Here is a 19,429-nt window from a genome sequence, read left to right on the forward strand (position 1 = left end):
ATATATATACTGTAATATTATATTTTACTCCAATTTGTTTTTGATACATTTGTTCTGTTAAAAAAAACTAATAACGGAGAATTCCATGTGGGCCATGCATGAATCAGAACATAATTTGACTCGACAGATGCTCACAATAGTCCTCGTCCCACAATAATCAAAAACAATCATAATACAATCAAATATGGTCTCTGCCACGCTGTAAAAAATACCCCTCACCCCCCAAAAACAATGTTCTTTCAGTGAAAACACCCTTTTCGGGATGGGCAATCCCCTGCTGGACATTTCTGCAGTGGTCGACAAAGACTTCCTCGATAAGTAAGTGGGAGTATATTGTCGAATTCCTGTCATAACTGCAATTATCTGTGACTAACGACACCCGTATCTGTCTTGAAACAGGTACGGACTGAAGCCCAATGACCAGATCCTTGCTGAGGACAAACACAAGGCCTTGTGAGTAATAAAATAATAAAAACGCTCAATGTTAAAGCATATGTGTTGGAGCCAAATAAGGGCTCACGCTGGTCATTCATCCCAAAGCCCAAAATAGCCACGTCATATATCCGCCCTGAACGTGACACGCCCACTGTTTGGCAACACGAGGGTGCAGCCATTAATGTCATGTGGCTTCAAAAGTCAATAGAAGCGTATTTGCAAGTCAAAAAGTTAAATGTTTGTTTTTACCTTTTATTTTCTTCAAGTTACAGCACCTCACCTTAAGTCCTCCAGTTTTCATTTTACCATAAGGCGTGCATTGAAATAAAGCTGGAGAAATATTTCCTTTAAAGTGATAATGTACAACTCCTATAAAATAGCCAATGAACTAAATTACATTGAAAATGTAAACAATTATTTTGAATGACATTTATTCTAATGGTATCAACATGTGTAACATCTAACATCGTAAAAAGTGCATGCCCCCCTCCTTCCACAAAACATTGGCGTTGGTCGTGAAACATACATGACAAGGTGGCCCGTGCCAGGTCAACACACACGCGCTGACTCAGGCTGGCGTCTCAGCTTAGGGGAGAGTGCAGATGGCGCCCCTTAGGGAGTCTGTCTGGGTTCACTTGGTGCCCACGTGGAAGAGCGTCGCCATCTGTAGCACGCGTGACGGGAGCCCACACCAATATGCCATCCAATATGTCAGTAGGAGTCATCCACTCGAGACGTTTTCATCCTGACATCACGTGTACTTCCGGCTTCTGCGGTCTTATCTGCTCTAAAACCAGATAAGCGTTGTTCTCAGAAGTCGTGCAACACGAGTGTGACTTGTGAGCCAGCAAGTGAACTTGCGAACCTTTTCTTCGCAGGAGATTTTTTTAATATCTGTCCACTAATGTGGTCCACCACTCTTGAGTTGCGGTTGTGACATGGATACCAAAAACTGAGCACCCAAGTGTGAAATTATTTGTAATTTAATTATTTTTAAATAATTAAGAACAGTTTCTCTATCTTTATACAAATGTGTTCAGTTGAAATTTTGATCCAGTTATGTTTACATAAAAAATTACCAGTGTTGTAATTTCAAATTTCTCCGCATTTCCCCATTAAAAAATGCAAGAAACAAACTTTACTTTGTCTGGTGAAAGAAAAGCTTCAATTTTTTTCTTTTCTTTGGAGAGTAGATTGTGACAGTGAGTAAAAAAAAAAAAAAACGTAGAGCGACTTTCAATACTGCACTGTGCTTTGAAAACAGCTGGAAGTGAGTGATTTTTTTTTTCCCCTTTTGAACTCCACTTTGTGTCCACCAGGAGGCAATAGTCGCCTGTTGTTTCTCCTCCTTGTGCCTCCCGCAGCTTTCCAAGGAGCCTCAGCAGGAAATAACATGTCATCATGGCGAATGCCCGCCTCTTTTCTGCTGGAATTGACAATGTGGGCAAACACTGGATTCCAGGGAGGAACGTAGCATTCCGTAACACTGCAAAGAAAACAACATATCACTGCTAATGATTCCAAGCAGTGTGTGTGTGTTTTTCATCCCTACCATTCAATGATAATGAATTGTTGATGGTCTTTGCAGAGGTTGTTTGCTCACAGCAATTAAATTCATCAATCTCCCTCTTCCTCTGCGCTAAATGCAGATTAGCCGCGTCACAATCGCAAACTGCTCATTATATCGTGCGTGTGACCCCCTTTGCCGCATGAATAATTCAAGCCACGTTAGGGAAGAAGGGGAGGTGTTCCTGCGAAGGGGCTGGGCAATTTGAGACGCACGCATCGTCTTTGCACGACACGGGAGATGAGACGGCGCTCCTCTAAGACTCGCGTGCGCCCCACCGTGTGGGTACGGCGCACGCACCCCCCCCAACACCCTGCCCCTCCCACTCAATTGTCTTCCCAGGAGGGGAATCAACAAAGATTGCGGCTGTGTGTGACGTACTTCGCTTTGTCAACATACTTGACTGCCGCGTTTCGAGGGCTTTTCCGAACTCCAAAACGCAACAAATAGCGGGTGAAAATTCACGTGTGACACCCAAAGTTGGTCCCTGAAGCCAGTTTTGCTGAGCAGCATTTCAGGCGAGGCTATTCTGGCATTTGTGCGTGATCCACCTTCACAGGATGCTCTCATGCTTCGCTGAGTGTGTGGATACAAAACAACCACCCTGCCTCCTTCGTATGCTGCGAAGTGGCGCTATCAGAGTACACCTTTTCACCTTTTCAATCTCCCCGGGGGGGCACAGCCACGGTCAGATCATCCGGCAACTCACCCGCCGTGACCAGCGTAAGGTCACGGGCCGGCATCCATCAGTGGCGGACCCCCCGAGCCAAAGAGACAGCGCAGAGATTAATGGCATTCGAGCCGTAATTGAGACATCAGGAACGCGGCGCTCGTCATGTTTTATTGATCCGCATGAACGTGATCAAGTGGGGCACTTGCATAAATGTGACATGGCCCCCCGCGCAACGGCTCAGCTGTGAGAAATGTGCAGCTGAAGCAATGTTTGACATCACTGCCAGAGGGTTTTGCAACTAAAAAGAATTTTGGGGTGCTCATTCGGACGCCAACAAAGCAGGAAGGAAGGTTAGCTTCAGGACAGCATTTTAGTGCGTTTCCATTGTAAAAAGTTGAAGTTTAAAAAGTTTTTTTTTTCACTGGTTTGTTACTGGACAGTACGCATTTCCGTTGTCACAAGTTCCCGAAAATATCCAACTTGATCCACCTTGATCTTGACTTGAATAAATGTCAGGACACAAGTGTCGCATGAGAGGGGCTACGGCTGATGCAATGGTTGGCTGGGGGCTGTTGTCTTGTTCGGCATCTGCTGGTGGCCAGCAGGTGGTGCACCAAACATGATCACCCCCAGCCCCTCTCCCTCCTTGCCAGTCGTTTGCTTCCGATGCTCCCTTTGAAAGAGCATTTTATAATTAATACGTGGGTGTCTCAACTGCTGCATAACAGTGTGTTTTAGGAGGAAAAAAATAAGCGTGCTCAGGGCTATTTTTAGCCATCTTTGATCCCCCCCCCCCCTCCAGCAGCCACACAGGAAAAGCCGCGGATGGCAGCAGCTTCTCTCTTTTTCAGCGTGGAGACTGATATAGTTCAAGTGCGCTATGTGGGCTGATGTTTGAGACGTGATTGGAGGGGGCGAGGGGTGGGGGTTCACACGGGGCCACAAGGTCCCCCGCAGGTGGGGAGGGCTGTGAATGGCCAACCTCTGAGATAAGCAGAACGTCTCCCCGGCTTGGAGTCTCAGTCCTCGGTAGAAAACACAAAACCGCCAGAAGCTTCCTCACGTCCTTCCGCTCACCCGCCCCTTCCTCTTTTCCGCCACTGTCGCACTGTGACAAACAACGCCGCCCTCTGCAGTGCAAAGAAAGGGAGGGGGGGGGAGCAAAAGAAAAACTGTGAAAGGAAGTGATACGTGTGAGTGTGGCCTCATTGAGTACACTCAGTCCCCACGCTAACGCTAACCGAAGGGGGCGTTAAAAAAAAGAAATAAAAAAAGCACAAAACCAAAAAGCAGCGCTGCCTGTTTGTTCTTCCAACATTCTAATGCAATTAGTCCCCCATTACCGCCGTGTAATTGCGCAGTCATTAATTGTGCACCCGAAAGCTGGAGGTAATAGGGTCTTGTTTTCTCCCGCTCAATGGGGATTTCGCCAAAACAGGCTGCGATACCTGAACAATGTTTTGATGCTTTTGGCAAACGGGCGCTCATCCCACTCTCGATTAGAGCGTGTCCTCCACTCATGACTCATTTGCACTCAGTGCTTCTTTTTCACTCCCATGTTCATACAAACGGCCAATTCATTCTGCGTTCATCGTCCTCGGCGGGTTGGGAATTTAAAAAATACAAGGCCCTCCGTGAATTTTGGCAATGCTGGTTAAGAAGTGTTTGAAGCCTTAAAATGAAGGCTGTTTGTAAATGAAGGAAATAAAAGGCAGGATTTACCAGAAATAGAAATGCTCTCATACAGATACCTGCAAAATCTACTTAAGTGTTCGAACAAAAGAAGTAGCTTCCCTTCTTTGGGAGGGGTAGGGGCAGGGGGAGGGGGGGATCACATCTTTTTCGAAAGGCCGAGGAGATAATTATTGATTTGCGAATAAGAAAAGATAAGGCTCAACCTTGAGGCGTGGGGCACCGGCGAATAATTAATGGGGCTGTCTGGCATCGGGACCGGCGTTCGCACAGAGACGCCGCATATCGATTTTTAAACAGATCAACTGCCTAACCCCCCTCACGAAGGCTTTGATAAACAATTTAATTGGGGGGAGGAAACAAACAAACAAACAATACCCCTTGCCCTCTTCCATCTACCTTTCAAGCTGTTTTTTTTTTTTTTTTTCCTTCCCAAGTCAGCCTGACCGATGGAAACAATTACTGCGCATCGGGCCTCCAGACTGCCACGGAATGTAGGCTAGCGATGCACATGCTGATGGGGCTTCTAATCAGCCATGCCACACGGCTCCACTCCTGGAACGGGGATTTCTGTCAGGCCCCCCCCCCCTCGGCTCCACTCCTGGAACGGGGATTTCTGTGAGGCCCCCCCGCCCGTACTCCCTGTCAGATAGACAGATTGGGTGGCTTTGCTTTGGTCCAAACAAAATCAAGTTAGGTAAACAGTGGCTCTTAACGATGACCCTATTATTTAAAAAAAATTGACAATTCAATTGATAATTGATTAGTAGTCATTTGCAACACCTCTTGTTAAGATCAACTTGTTCACAGAATAGCTCTTAACGATGACCCTATTATTTAAAAAAATTGTCAATTCAATTGATCATTGATTAGTAGTCATTTTCAACACCTCTTGTTAAGATCAACTTGTTCACAGAATGAATTAAAGTTGTCAGTCAAGGTACTGCTCTACGTCGGATCGCAACCAATTGGGCATATCATGTTTGTGTGTGTGTGTGTGAGAACGCAACCCAAGAGTGTCTGCTTGCTCTTGTCAAGTCGGAGATAATTCGCCCTCCTCCTCCTGACTCCCCCGTGGCGAGCAAGCAAATGAGTCCTCCCTTCCCTGCCTCCCTCGTTGGCCTCTCTTGAGCAGTGATGGAGGAGAAGGTTTTTGATGGTCCCGCGTCGCGGAGATTTGTTGGCTGCTTAAACGTGAACAAGGCAATTAAATAAAGCCCGGGCAGTGCCGCCGTGATCATCAGAGATAAACGACCCCCGGCGCGCTCAGCCACTCTGGGACTCTTCTAGGCGCTTTACCGGTCCCGAGTATCCCGATCCCGTCTAGCCATTGATTAACGGGGACTCGTTCGCACTCGACGGGGATTGTCGGGCACTCATCCGGCCTTTTTGAGATGGGCTAACATCAAAAGGGCCCTGAAGAGAAATGGGCGAAATGGGGCTCGTATTGCAACTTGGTGTAAGACCTTAAGAGGAGCAAGTCTTGAATTATTGCCTCGTGTAAATAATCTACTTGGCTTATTTTCGGGGGGTGGTGGAAGAGGAAGTCGTGAGTCACTTTAAGGCACTCAAAGTACTTTTGGATTTCCCTTTGATGGGAAGCTCTGGTGAGCGGGGTGGGGGTGTGGGGGGGTCAATGACAGTAATGTAAACAACCCAGTATTTCCGACCCCCACCTCATGATTTAAAGTGTTAAGACACAGATATTATGGGTTCACACGAGGGCTAAATTAAAAATCACAGCAGTCCACCAAGTGGCAATAAGTTTCAAGCCATGAATCTCCCAAAGGAAACACAAGATGCGTTTTGTTCACCAGGAAAAAAAAAAGTGTTTTCCATTCTTTAGTAATCAGCACTAGAAAATGGGTTAGCTTCACCCAAAACACCAGTTTCTGAGCAAAAAGCTGGGAAAAATAGCTTTTTTATTTTTCTTTAAAGAAACTTGACAAGCAGAACAGTGACTTCATGCTAATATTTTTACTTTTGTGTCACTTCAAACTATGAAACAAAAACTAGCCTGAGACAGAGCGCGACATGGAAGATAATTATGTATTCAAAGGCTCAAGTTTGCTTTTTTTTTTTTACATGCCCTTCTTCCTCCACCCCATGAATGCCGTTGTCTTTTGACAACCCTCCCTAATCAACGTGACATGCCAATCTTTCTCTTCTTCTCAAAAGCTGTGCCGATCTCAAATGCAAAGCGATACAACGCTGCCATCTACAGGGATCTGTTAGTCATTAGAGTGCTTCGCAAACCCGGATTTCATTTCACAGACCAGAGCGGCAAGACCGTCTTTCAATCAGAAAGCCATTTTGCCAAGAAATTGTTGACCCGACACGGTTTGGGCAAACTCTCCTTCAGCGGAATGTATGACCGCATAGCTGAAATGTCTCGTCAAGTGAGCCCCACCGCCACCATGCTTGTGTAAGCACACTTTCGTAGCTGAGGACATTTTGTCCAAAACAATCCCTTCATGTTTTTTTTTTTTTTTCTCCCTCCCCTCAAGCCACCCTCCCCGCTTCCTCCCTCCCTCTCGTCCCCCGGCTCAGCAGATCGAGAAGGGATTTTCTCTCCCTAAATGGCCAAAGGGAGGCCGTTTAGGCTGCCACTACTGTGGGATCACATGTTGTTTGCGGGTGTAAAGGTCTCCAGGCAGCTGCTCCCTTTTCGGATGGGATTTTCGAGACCCCCCGCCCAACCCCCACCCACCCCTTGAGCCCTGCCAGCCCCCGCTGTGCTGTCTGCACTGAAAGGTGGAGTAAATGCTTCCAGGAAGGAGAGGGAAGACGTGAAGGGGGTGGGGAGTTGGGGGGTGGGGGGGTTATCCTCAGAAGCTGATTTGAAATGACTTCTGGAGTCCTTTGCCTGCCTTCGTGTTATAAACACCCACAGTGCTTTTTAATTCCTCCTTTGTCAAGGAGTCAGAGCGGGTGTCTTGGGGTGGACAACCCCCCTCACCCCAACCCTTCCCATCCCGCCACCTGGTTAGCTTATTTTCCACTTGCATGGAAAGTTTTCAGAAACATGTCCTCCCCTCTCGTCTCCTTCGACCGCCTGGAGACCTGCTATGAAGACTTCCTTTGAAGCCGGAAAGGTTACTTTCACACTCGCTCAAAACTCTCGCCACGCTACGTTAAAACATGGCCAGAGTTTGGAGCGCCGTCGGATGACATTTTGACAAGCAAACCGCGGCTGATTATTTGCTCGGCAATTGCGGAAAAATTGAAACGGCGGCTGCTTCGCCCGCTATGTCACCGACGACAGGATTGTGTCGAGTTTAATGGGGAAAAAAATTGCAGTGTGGGAAACAATGAGAGCAGGAGTGAGATGATACTTTTCCAGGGTTGTTTTTCAACTCCTCTCCAAGTCTTGCGATGTACAGTTCTCTTTTGGCAGTCTGCCTATTGTCGAGTGCCTCGGTGTCACTTGAGCTCATAGCGGCTTGCTGATGAACGCGCTTGTTCGATGTTTATTTTGTTAGCGTTTGGTCAATAAAGCGACTGAAAGTGCACCTGTGCAGCACGTGTATGCCCGTTCAAGCCCATGTTTATTTGTCCGGGCCAGGGAATTCCAAGCCTGCTCCCTTGGAATACATTTCATGCAAAAAAAAAAAAAAAAAGAAAAAAGATCCTAAAAAGGGAATGCTGCTTGACACCGTGCAACTCTTTGTTGATACAAGCGTCGATGCTTGTGATTTACCGTCTCCTCCGCGCTCACTTAATTTAAGGGGGAATTTCACAGCACCACGGCCCGTTTGTCGGCGAATTGCAAATTTGTCGAGGAATGGACGCTATTCCGTTTGGGAAGGCGGCAGGCAGGCGTATCATCTCGTCGGCCGCCGGGTCAATTTTCTCAGCGGGGTGGTCGCGTTCACATACATGGTCTTCCCGGGAGGGCTGCGCGTGTGAAGAATGCACATTATTCATGTTTGCCGGTCCCCAGATAACACGAGCACCTCGCGGCCGTACATCACATACGCCAAGCATGGGCGCTATTTGTATAAAAAGGGCTTTGGAAAGATGCAGGATCGATTGAAGTGTTACACTGAACGTTTGTTTACTCCCGCAGTGTTTGTCTCGCAGACGTCATTCTGTGAAATGTGCTGGCATTTCCCCAGCAAGCTACACGAGGAAATTGCTGAGCACGTTTTTTGCACACTGCTCTGAAAATTACGTATGCAAAATAGTTGTGTGTGTAGCTTGTTTTTTGTCTCTGAAGATTTTTTTTTTTTTTGTGCGTTCTCTTAAAAATAGTTTTTTTTAATCTTGTGTAATGTAGTTAACCATCTATTGTTATAATGTGAAGTGTTTATTTTTTTTGTCTCTGCCCACGGTTTCTTTTTGTCTTTTACGAAGTCATTGACTGATCATCCTTGAGCATTAAGAGAGACTGAATCCTTTCAACTTGTGCTTTCTTTCAAGGTTTGAAGAAATTGTCAAGAGGAGGGAAGTTGAATATCACGCCGGCGGCTCTACGCAGAACTCTGTGAAAATTGCCCAGGTTAGTCTTTTGTCTGTGCAATTTATCAGAGGTGTCACATGGAGAAAGAAAAGCCTGTTATAATATTTGTGCTATTATCTCGCTGGCCCAATTCCCCGGAGAGGCGTCAATTAGAGAGAGAAATTACCAGCCGCAACACAATTGACGCGTCACAATAAATTTCATCAGACAAATGTTGCGCTCTGAGGCGGGTCGCTACGTAAAAGAAATTGGTGCTTGTCCAAATCTTGACTGGCTGTCTGAGTTAGGAGAAGATCCGTCACGGAATCTCCCGACGGCACGTGCCGATGATCAATCTCTGGTGCGCATGGAGTCAACGAAAGAGATTGAGTCTTTTTTTTGTTTGTGTGTTAGACCGAAATATACCATAGCCCACGTAAGTGGAATCTAGAATGACCTCGGCCAAGATATGACACTCGGGGAGACCGCCCAAAGGTAAGTTCGTAACTCCCATGTGAAATCAAGCGCAAATTGTCCTCGGTGGAGAAAGTCGACATGCTCCCTTTTGTGAGGGGAGCCTTCAGTCAACTAAATTGCTCCTCTAACGGCATGGCAGAGCCCGCTCGAATGTTATTCTTCTCTGTTTATTGAGCTTTCTTCAGAGGAAAGATGTAGTGTTGATTCTGTGAGTGTTTTCCTCGCAGACTCTGTTGGCTTTTATACCTTCAAGGTGCCCTTTTATGACAAACGCGCAATTCATAACTCGGCTCACGGATGATCACTTTTCATGCAACTTGGGGAAAAAAAAATTTCGGCTGACGCAGAGGCACCCCGCCACCTGAACAAGATGCCCTGCTGGTGTAAAGCGAGGGAGGCGTACTGTGGGGAGCCCCAAGTGTGTGTGTGTGGATCAATGTTCAACACGCGTACTTAAGCACCATCCGCTTCATCGGAGGTTGTAATGGGGTTAAATAGCTCCGCTCCGTCCAAGGCGAGGATCAAGGAAAACCCGAAGCCGGGCTTGAAGAAGAGGCCCAATCGATGGTAATTGGATTCAGTTAAATGGGAATTGACCAAACAGTAGCTTAGAAGGATAACTAGCAATTTGCTCCATTGCGTCTCGGAGTCACAAAGCTTGGATTGAAAGCGTCCATGTTGCGCCGTCCGTCGGTCGGTGGGTCCCGGTGCCGGCCTCACCAACCAGGACCGTTTGATTATGTCGCCGGTCACCAATTTGAGTGAAAGCCTTGTTTATCTGGGATACAACGCAGACTCTGCCGCAATAGCGAAGACTAGCCAGTGTAGACATCGGTTCGGATGCGACGCCGTGCCCCGAAGCCGACATGAAGGCTCCCTTACAGGATGTGCAGCAGTGACAAAACCTCGCCTGGCACATCAAAGAACCTCCGAAGCTTCTCCCTAACGTTCCCGGTGAAAACGCTGACCTTCTTAACTGTGCACTGGCGTTCTCGCAGGTGACAGGATTGGGAAAGGGAGGCCGTTGCCCCCCGGGGGATTGGTGGCGTTTGCCATTTAGTCACGATATCAAAGTCCTGCAGCAGCTCCTCAGGAGCCCCCGGCTTTTGGTCTCCTTGCCTGCTGCCGGCGAAGTGCGTCCCACTGCAGAATTCCCCAGCGCAAATTGTGTGTTTGCATTAGAATCGGAACAAATCAGCATCATTGCCTCATTTGCCAAAACAGACTTTCAACAATGAGACAAATTACTTTGGCGGAGCTGTTAACGTGTCACTAACCAATGAGGCTTTTCATGATTTATTCCGATTTTCTGCAGCGTTCGCAGTCCGTATCATCCATTTACAGCGACGTCTTAATTATTGTGGAAAGAAGAAGAAGAAGAGGAAGAAGAGGGGGGGGGGGTGGCTGCCGTCTCTGTTATGGTTATGATGTCTGTTTAACATTACCTCAGACCTGGTCAATTGCAGAAGGGCTGAATGGGGGCCCCAGGCTTCGGAGCTCCTAATTGGAAACGCATGTGCGCCACGCTGTTGAAAGTTTTATTTAAAAGCCAGAAAGATCTCACACTGCATCATTTTAACCAAAAAAAAAAAAAAAAAAGTCGCTACGCTTTAGGAAATACGAGGTTTGATGTCTCATTGACTTATTTCTCCGGGTGAAAATATGCCATGACCTAATGTTTGGCTTTTATAGCTCATTCCGTTAAATAAATAAAGAGCAGTGACGGGCTAAATGAAGAAATTCCTGCGCCTGGTACCACTTAGCGAAGACGAGGACCGCCACAGGAGAAAGAGTGGAGCTTTTGTGTTGCCAACCACCAGCGTAGGATGAGCTTTCCCCGCGGAAAAAAAAAAGAGGCCATTAGGCCTTTTTACTATTACTTACACCTAATGACTCGTGTTAGGACAGACATTCCCTGTGACTGGACATTCAGTATTAGTGGCTCGGGTCTTCCTAAGAGCCCCGACCTCGCGCCTTAATCATCTAGTTGCAGAAATGTTAGCAGCTGCTCTGCGAAGGGCCGATTAAAGCCCTCGTGAGTCTTTCGATTACAGCGGCTTCTCAAGCGTGCGGTTGACCCGAATGTGAGAAAAACTTCCCGTTTATTATTTTTAGGACGGGTTAGGCGCGCCGAGCGACGCAGCCGAAAGCGACTGAAGTTGACCATCGCAAACAAGTTACAGTCGGCGACTCTCCGCCCACGCACGAAGCGATAAAGTATCGGGCGTCGTTTCATGCGTCGCAAGAGAAAAACCACGACTATGTCACATGTTTGGAGACTCGAAATGAAATACACGGGACTGTATTATTATTAATTTATTTTTACGGAACCACAAAAGCTCGGTGCGGTTGTCAAGGAATAAATTGATGGCCACAAAGAATAGGAAGTGATAGGTGGTACTCACGAGTAATCATCCAACCCGACAAGGCACAGAAGATTGCAGTTTTCATTTCGATTTACTGAAATATTTTTTTTCGTGTGACAGAAAATCGTCCTCTTGCGGGAAGCGCCGAAAAATAGAATTTACGCATTTATCTATTATCAGTTCACCACAATTGAGATTGCTCAATAAATCTGCAATGATTACAGAATGCTGGGCTTTTTTTTTTTTTTTTTGGCACCGAGTGTGTCTGACAGTGGAATTTATTGGGCACATTTCTCTCCTTCTGTGGCTCAAGTGTCGCATAGCAACAAGAGAGGAAAAACACATTTCAATATTTGGGTTTGAAACCATAATTTTGTTCCCTCTCTTTAGGAAACAAAGCCCAGCCTGCAATTACTGTCACCGTCTCTCCCTTGCGAGTTCAAAAGTTTAGCGAGTTGTCGTGACTTGCCAGGCAATAAATGAAACCCCAAATGAGTTTTTTTTTTTTTTCTTTCTAATGTTGGGATGGAAAAACTGACAAGGGGCGCGTCTGGAACAGAACACTGCGCCTGTTCAACTTATCGACAGCTGTTTTGTTTATCAAATAAAAACATCAGCGACACTTGGGTTTGAGTAATTTCAGACCCGACTGGCCAGGATGGAAAGTGTGTAGGTGAGTGCACAGTGGACGCGGCGCGCAAAGAAAAAGGCACAGTCGAGTGACAGACAGTCACTAATACCGGTAGTAATGGCACTTATCCTCCTGCCGCCCACGCCACCGCTGCTGCACTCCCATCTCGCAAGGGGTGGGGTGGGGGGGGTGCTGCGGCCCGTTGAGTCGGAAAGACTCCGCCGAAAGCGCTTCGCCCTCACATATAAATTGCGTCATTAACATCGGCGAGATTATTCCTAGCTCTCCCACCGGGTTTATGGCGGCAACAGCGGCAGCTCAACTTAGCAACTTGACACTCGGAAGACGTGCGACTTTCTTGAGCGGAACCGCGCGAGAGGGAGGACGGGGGTGGGGTGGCAGGGGGAGGGGGGCATGTGGTGCTTCTATTCTTACTGAAGCTTTTAAACAAACTCAGAAAAAGGACAACCGGAGTCTTATTACGTGCCCTGATGAAATTGACGTTGATGGCAACTTTTTTTTGAGCTGCCGATACGTTTAATGGGGCCACACGACTGAACTCAGTGTTTCCCAATTTTAAAAAAAAAAAGCACCGCGAAACTTGAACTTCAGCCATTCCTTCCTTCGATTCACGCCAAATGCTACCCGATCTCGTCTTTGCTTTGGCTGTGTTGCACACCGCACCCGCGTATCAGGTCCTCACAAGGAAGCTTCACCCAGCTGTCAACCACATTGTAGCTGCATAGATCCTGCCACCCCCACCGCACCCCCCCCCGCCCTTTGCTCAAATCAGCAAGCAATTAACTTGTGATTACTATCCGAGGTCAGGGTTAAGCTCCAAGTTAAAGGTTGAAGCAGCAAACATTTTAATATGATCCTCTTACTCTATTATCCCCTTTCTCCGCTGCCAGCTTCTACCTCATAGGGAGAGTACCTAACAGTACGTATAACCCCTCGGCAATTATTCTTCAACGAACGTCCTCGCTCCGTACAGTCGGTGTGATGAATGTGCGATCCCTCGTAACCCCCACCCGCGACTCTTTTCGACTTCTGCTTACCATGCAAGTTTCCTTTTCACCTGAACAAATGACTCCTTTGCACAAAAAGTGCTCACCTTTTCCTTTTAGTGGAGGGCGAGCCGAGGAGTCTGCATTGATAGCAGCGAGGGGGGGCGGCGGCGGGTCTGTTTGACGCCGACGAGTGTTCAGTCAAGCGACGTTTATTTTTGTGCTTTGGCCTGTAACCGCCGCAGGAAACGGCGCAGTCTCTTGATCGGTGAGCAAAGCCTATTAAGTTACAGCACTTTCACCCCTAGCTCTTGGACTCCATTTTAAAACCACCCCCTCACCCCCTCGCATTAATGGCGAGGTCACCGGGGCACGCACCGGTCGCGTTAAACAACCTGGCGCCGAAACGCTAGGACGTTGATAACTGAGCAAGATTCTTCAACGTGGCCTCAACGCAATACCTGGGATCAGGTTAGTATTCACCCCTGAGAGTACTTAAGTGTTTCCCGAGCAGCGTTTGCTTTCCCCGGACTGATCGGAGGCGTCATGTCTTTATACTGCCTGGCTAAAAGGCTACTCCGGGGTTCGATTTGTTTTTATGGGAGCGATCGTAGTTGTCATGTATAACTACCGGGGTCGAAAAGGACCTTGATGGTTCTTGGGGAAGGCCGCCTTTTGTCAGGAACTTACGCCAAAAAGTTGATCGGCAAACGCAGTTCCAATGTCTTGTTGTCTTGATGTTTCCCAAATGTCTGTATCTTCGCCACATGATGTAATTAGCCAGCTGTGAGAACCACCGGAGACATGGGAGCTGCTCTATCAAAGCGAAGCTCCACCAATTACGAGAATCGTTCCCTGTTGGGAGGCAACAGACTCTCCCAAAATTAGCAAGCAAATTGCACGTTTGCCAATATTGGACGCGAGAGCTGATGTTTGCTTTAAATCATGACACTTTTCTTTCAAATAAGGTTGAAGGTTTGAAGACCGCTTTGGGATTTTTACATTCGGGTGTTCAGCCAAGTTTAGGGTTACACATTAGGGTTTCAATCTCGGTTTAGGGCTTTCGAATTTGGGTTCCATTGCAGGTTTAGGGTTTGGAATGCAATGTGAGTGCGTATCTCCCAGTGTTGTGGACACAATATGACGAATACGTTGGGAATTTCGTATTGCAACGTCCAACAGCCTGCGGGATTAGCGCCTGCTGATGAGCTGTCAGCAAGCTTTGTTGGCCACAATAAAAGCAAACGAGCGCACGACAATTAGGGTGTCTGTCGGGTGTAATTGTCGCCTGCGCTGGCGGCTAGGATTATGACAGCCTCTCATGTCAAACCCGGCTGATTCGGTTCCCAGCGCGTCTTTCGCGTTGATTCGCATCTCCCCGGCAATTAAGATAATATGTCATAATTAGAGTTTGAATTTAGCACTGTGAGACTTTTTAGTAATTGTGCAGCCAAAAACCCTCGGCGGCGCCTTTTGTCGTCTTCCCGCCTGATTGAGTGGCTGTCTGATTAAATGCTGATGCTAATCAGAGCACTTGTTGTAAAGGCTAATACACAAAGTGAACCAACAGTTACCCTCGATTGTTTTGATGTTTAGGGTTACAAATTGGAATTACGGTTTCCAATTATAACAGTTTCAAATTTGTTGACGTTACAAGTTCAAACTCGGGCTTGAAGCAAGGGTGAACCTTTCAAATTCAGGTTTGAAGCTAGCGTTAAGGTGTCAAATGATGGTTTCATGCCAGGGATGGAGCTTGAAATTCCCTCCCACTGATCTTTATTTACTCCACCTGCACGCAAGAGTCGATATTGCCAAGGGGGGGTAATCTTGGCCGTCGCCCCGGCTTGTCGCGCGACCAATACCTGCTCGTAAAGGATGATAACGGGGGCTTAGAGAAAGGAAGAAAACCAAAACCCGAAGACCGTCTTTTGTGTTCAGCAAAATTGGCCACCACAAAGGAACTAATGACGGATCCTGCCGGCGTAATTGTGTAATTACGTCGGGGCAGATGGGACGCTCGCCGGCTGGCTGGCTGGCTGGCTGGCTTTAACTAGGACACGTTGTGCTCGCCTCTCCACAACAAAAGGCGAAGCGCCGTGACAGCCTCTTCAGCACCGAGTGGGCGGGAGAGTGGAAAGACAGAGGGGGGAGAAAAATATCCAGAGTGGAGGAAGAGCCAGAGGGAGGGTTGCGTTCAGCAGGCCATTCCTCCGCTCGATCTGTTACCACAGAAACAAACATGGTGCCCAATCGCTCCGCACTTAAAAGCCTCAATTACAGACATGTCGTCATCCATCTCAAGGCAAGGCCTGAGCCTCTACACATCCATACACTGATACCTTGACTTGCGTCTTTAAACCCCCCTGGCAATACTCGCGGTGACACATCCGAAGTCACCTATTCGCAGATATCCAAAATTATTATTAATTATTTTATTTTTATCCAGCTCATCCTTGTTTTTCATGAATAACATTGTCGATTTATTCCTCTCTATATCATCGACAATTTTTTTTTTTTTTGTATTGATTTGAAATGCCATTAATCCATCCCAGGTTGCCGTAGGAACCTCACCTCACTATGAACCTCCCGAATCATTCGCAATATCGAAGGATTAAAATACGTGAGATTGTTTGGCGGTGTGCTGTCAAATTTTGCCCGTGTTAAACAGGTGCCTCGGCCCATTCAAGTTTGAAAAACACCGCTTGAAGCCCTAAATATGCTTGTCGAATGCTAAATATACTTTGTACAGCACGACTGAAATGTATTTCCAAATGTGATCCCCAAATCTGATTCCAAACTCCTTTTACAACACTTGCCATGACAAAAGGTTTCTGTGTACTCATTTGCAAACATCCGTTTTAGATAGCATTAGATTTCCAAACACAAATCTGCGTTCTTGTTTGCATCCCACCATCTGCGGCCAGCGTGGACTATTTCCACGCGCGTGGCTCCATATGGCACTAATGTACTGTACACAAACAGAACACTCGGAGCGCAAACAGACCTTTGAGCATAATGAATTTTGTCACGGCGACTATTACGATATGAAAATAGCACACGTTTAGAAGTCGGGAAAGTGGGCGGTTCGCAGCGCTGCTGCCTTTCACAGACGGAGCCGTTTAAAACTCGACTGCGAAGTTGAAAGAAAAGCGCGTGGATGGAATACTCTCTACTACATGTTGAAATTTCAAAGCCGTATTTGTGTATTGCTGACGAGACTGAATGACTACAGCACAATATCCCGCTCCCGGAGTAGCACAAAAACGCCATGAATTGCCACCCACTCAAAAAGGTTATTAAATAGATAGCGGTAATGCACTTTTTTTCAATTAGACAAAGATATGGCTTGACTCAGGGATGGGCAACCTAAATGACGGAGGGGACAGAGCACAACAAAAATGCTATTTAACATTTTTTTTATTTAGATTTTTTTTTGGGGGGGGGGTATTTTTTCCCCTCCCCAGTGCAACGGAGTCCGTTGGGGAACAAAAATGACAATTCAATGATGGCACAGAACTGCTGAAGCGCAAACTAACATTAAGTGCAAGAAAATCAACTCACTCAAAATTGTATTGTTATTGAGCTCCAAAGTTGACTGTGCATGTGATTCTAAATCGGCAAATAATTGTTTAAAATCTGGACAAAGAATCTGGAGGACAAAAACAATCTGTGAATGATGCCGAGCACGCCGATCTTTAAGTTGCTTATCATTGGCCGAAATAAATGAAGCTCCTCTCCTCACTTCAACATGGCAGCATGCCTCAAGATGGTGCAACAGCAATATTTTGACACCAGATATGGCCGTGATAGTGAACACTTTTTCACATTGGCAGCCCCACTTGAATGAAAACGGGGGGGATATCCTCTGAATGAAAGTACGTCACGTGGTGAATGAATGAACAGAATGAAATATGATGCTGTAAAAACACTGACGCATGTCATTACTCCATACGCGACGTAATCAGTATTAATCAGCGTCATGTCGACCTCAGACGATTAATCGGCGTATTCCCTGACTTGTGTTTTGCTTCTTTCGAGTGATGTGATGCGTGCGTGGCGTCTGGCCTCCCCCGCCTGCCCGCCCGCCGCGGCTCAACATGTTATTGCAAAGTGGGTGTAACTTCCCCGTGCCAGTCACAAAGTGCTGCTTTGGCATTTCTGCAGTGCCGCGGCTGGCAGCTGTTTGCAATTTTGCATGACGGCTCTCGGAGAAAGACGAGAAAAGCTCCGGGGGTCGTTTTTCCCCGTCGTCCACGATTAGAACGTCGTCTTCGTCTCCAGCGACCGACGGGGAAAGCGCGGCAATACGAGCCAATGCATTGATTATTATTACATGTCAAGGGCAAGTGAAAGGAAATAATGATAATCACATACAATGCATAAGTTAGCTTTGTTGCATTGCGTGACGGACTTGGAGATTTTGCAATCAGGCGGGGTGTGCTATTCTAATAAATAACAATAATAAAGTCAGAAAAATAAATAGCGATGCACAAAATCTAAGTCAGTAGCGCAAAGTTTAAAAAAAAATTGTTTTATTTTCTAAATATTTTCAATGCACAGTGGTGGCTTGAGATACGATAGCTTAATGCTAGCACACAATACAAACCACCATAGGTAGGCTAACGACTAGCATCGGTAGTGTTGAATACATGCATCGAGACGTAGACAGACAATAAGACACTCATCACAGCCATATATTCTTCATCCTCTCCAAAGAATGGGAAGTTCTATTGCTAATATTGAGTCACGAGTCGTAGTTTTGAAACTCTTTTTGTTTGTGTCTGTGTGACTATATTACGCTCTCACTGCGAATTCTTGACATTGGATTCAATAAATTGTTACCGTGAGTTTTTAAACATGCAATATTGGAGAGCGCTATTTTCCCAATTTAAATAAGTACAATACAAAGGAAGAGGTCAGTTTGGCTGAATTACCACCCCCGCCCATTTTATTCATTTTTGTATACACGTTTGTGATCATAAAAGTCACAAGTTGAGCCCAGCTGCGTGACTTACTGCATTTTCCGCGAAATGAGAACACAGTGCGCCACGCTTGTAGCGCTTAACCGCCGTTTGGAGAGCGGCCGTTACTCTCGAGCCGTAATTACACCCACGGAGGATTTTTTTGGGTGTTGTACTCCACTCCCGTGGCGCTCCTCCCGCCGGCGTTGATTGACCTTTTCGGAGAGATTTCCGCAACACTAGCAGCGTGACCTCGCTTCTTCTCTTGAAGAGCTGCGGGTCCGTGCGGCGTCGGCCAACGAGTCGCCGTCCAGCTGCCAAAGCCAACAGGAGGCGCCTCAGCAAGAAGGAAAATAATGAAAAAATGTGCACTTTACGGTCCATTTGCGTACTGAAAACAGCCTCTTGCTGTTTCTCGCTGCCATAATTGGCGGTGAGACAAACATCTGATTTGTATTCTTTTTACCTTTGCCAAAGTGTTTTTTTTTTTTTTTAGGGGTTGAGGTTAGGGTAAGGGCTTTAGGTCACATTTCAGTTGGGGTTGACCTCTAAGGGTAGTCCAGTGTAAGCTTAGTTAAGTGTTTTGTTTTTGTGTAAAAAAAAAAAAAACTGCCATTGTGTGTTTTAATAATTAGATATTTCAAATAAAAGTGACAATTACAGTTGTACCTAAATTTAAAAAAAAAATCCATTCGTAGTATTGTACTAAAGTTGAAACTAACTGTGCAGTGGTTTGCGTACCACTGAAGGGAGCTCGACTACCACTAGCGAGTTAGATTTTTTTGGTTGCAGGGTACGGTGCAGGTTGAAGATTTTAGTTTGGGTTAAGAGAATGTTCAGTAATTTGGAGGTGAGATTAGGATTAAGGTTCGGGCCAGTGGTGGGGTTGGAGGAGGTCTCTTGTTGTAGTTTAAGTTCCCAAAGTGTGTCTGCCGTCACGAAAAAGAGCAGCTGGGTCGAGCAGTCTTCATCCTGTGCGCCCTCCTTCAACTTTCCAGCGCTCGCTCTCATGGGAGAGCACACATGAATTAGATCAAATTCACTTTCTGGCAAAGGGGAAGGCCTGGCGCGGGGAGTCATAATCTAAATAGCAATCACATTAGTCACTCAGGTTCCATTAAACTGGAGCGCATTGTCTTCTTCTGGCCGTCGACAAAGTCACCGCATCCAAAGCTGGGC

At 46.6% G+C, this 19,429-nt stretch overlaps 1 protein-coding gene across 2 annotated transcripts in view; it reads left to right on the top strand.

Annotated features, from left to right (window-relative positions):
* The window catches only part of LOC109513409 (adenosine kinase-like), a 61,799-nt gene that overhangs the window by 2,006 nt on the left and 40,364 nt on the right, over positions 1-19,429 (top strand). For both annotated transcript variants that reach the window (XM_019865890.1, XM_019865891.1), the window contains exons 2-4: positions 244-318; positions 400-453; positions 8,790-8,868. In XM_019865890.1, coding sequence (XP_019721449.1) covers positions 244-318; positions 400-453; positions 8,790-8,868 — 208 coding nt within the window. The remainder of the gene's footprint in view (positions 1-243; positions 319-399; positions 454-8,789; positions 8,869-19,429) is intronic.

The sequence above is a fragment of the Hippocampus comes genome, unplaced genomic scaffold, assembly GCF_001891065.2.
Source record: "Hippocampus comes isolate QL1 unplaced genomic scaffold, H_comes_QL1_v1.1 scaffold116, whole genome shotgun sequence".
Lineage (NCBI taxonomy): Eukaryota > Metazoa > Chordata > Actinopteri > Syngnathiformes > Syngnathidae > Hippocampus > Hippocampus comes.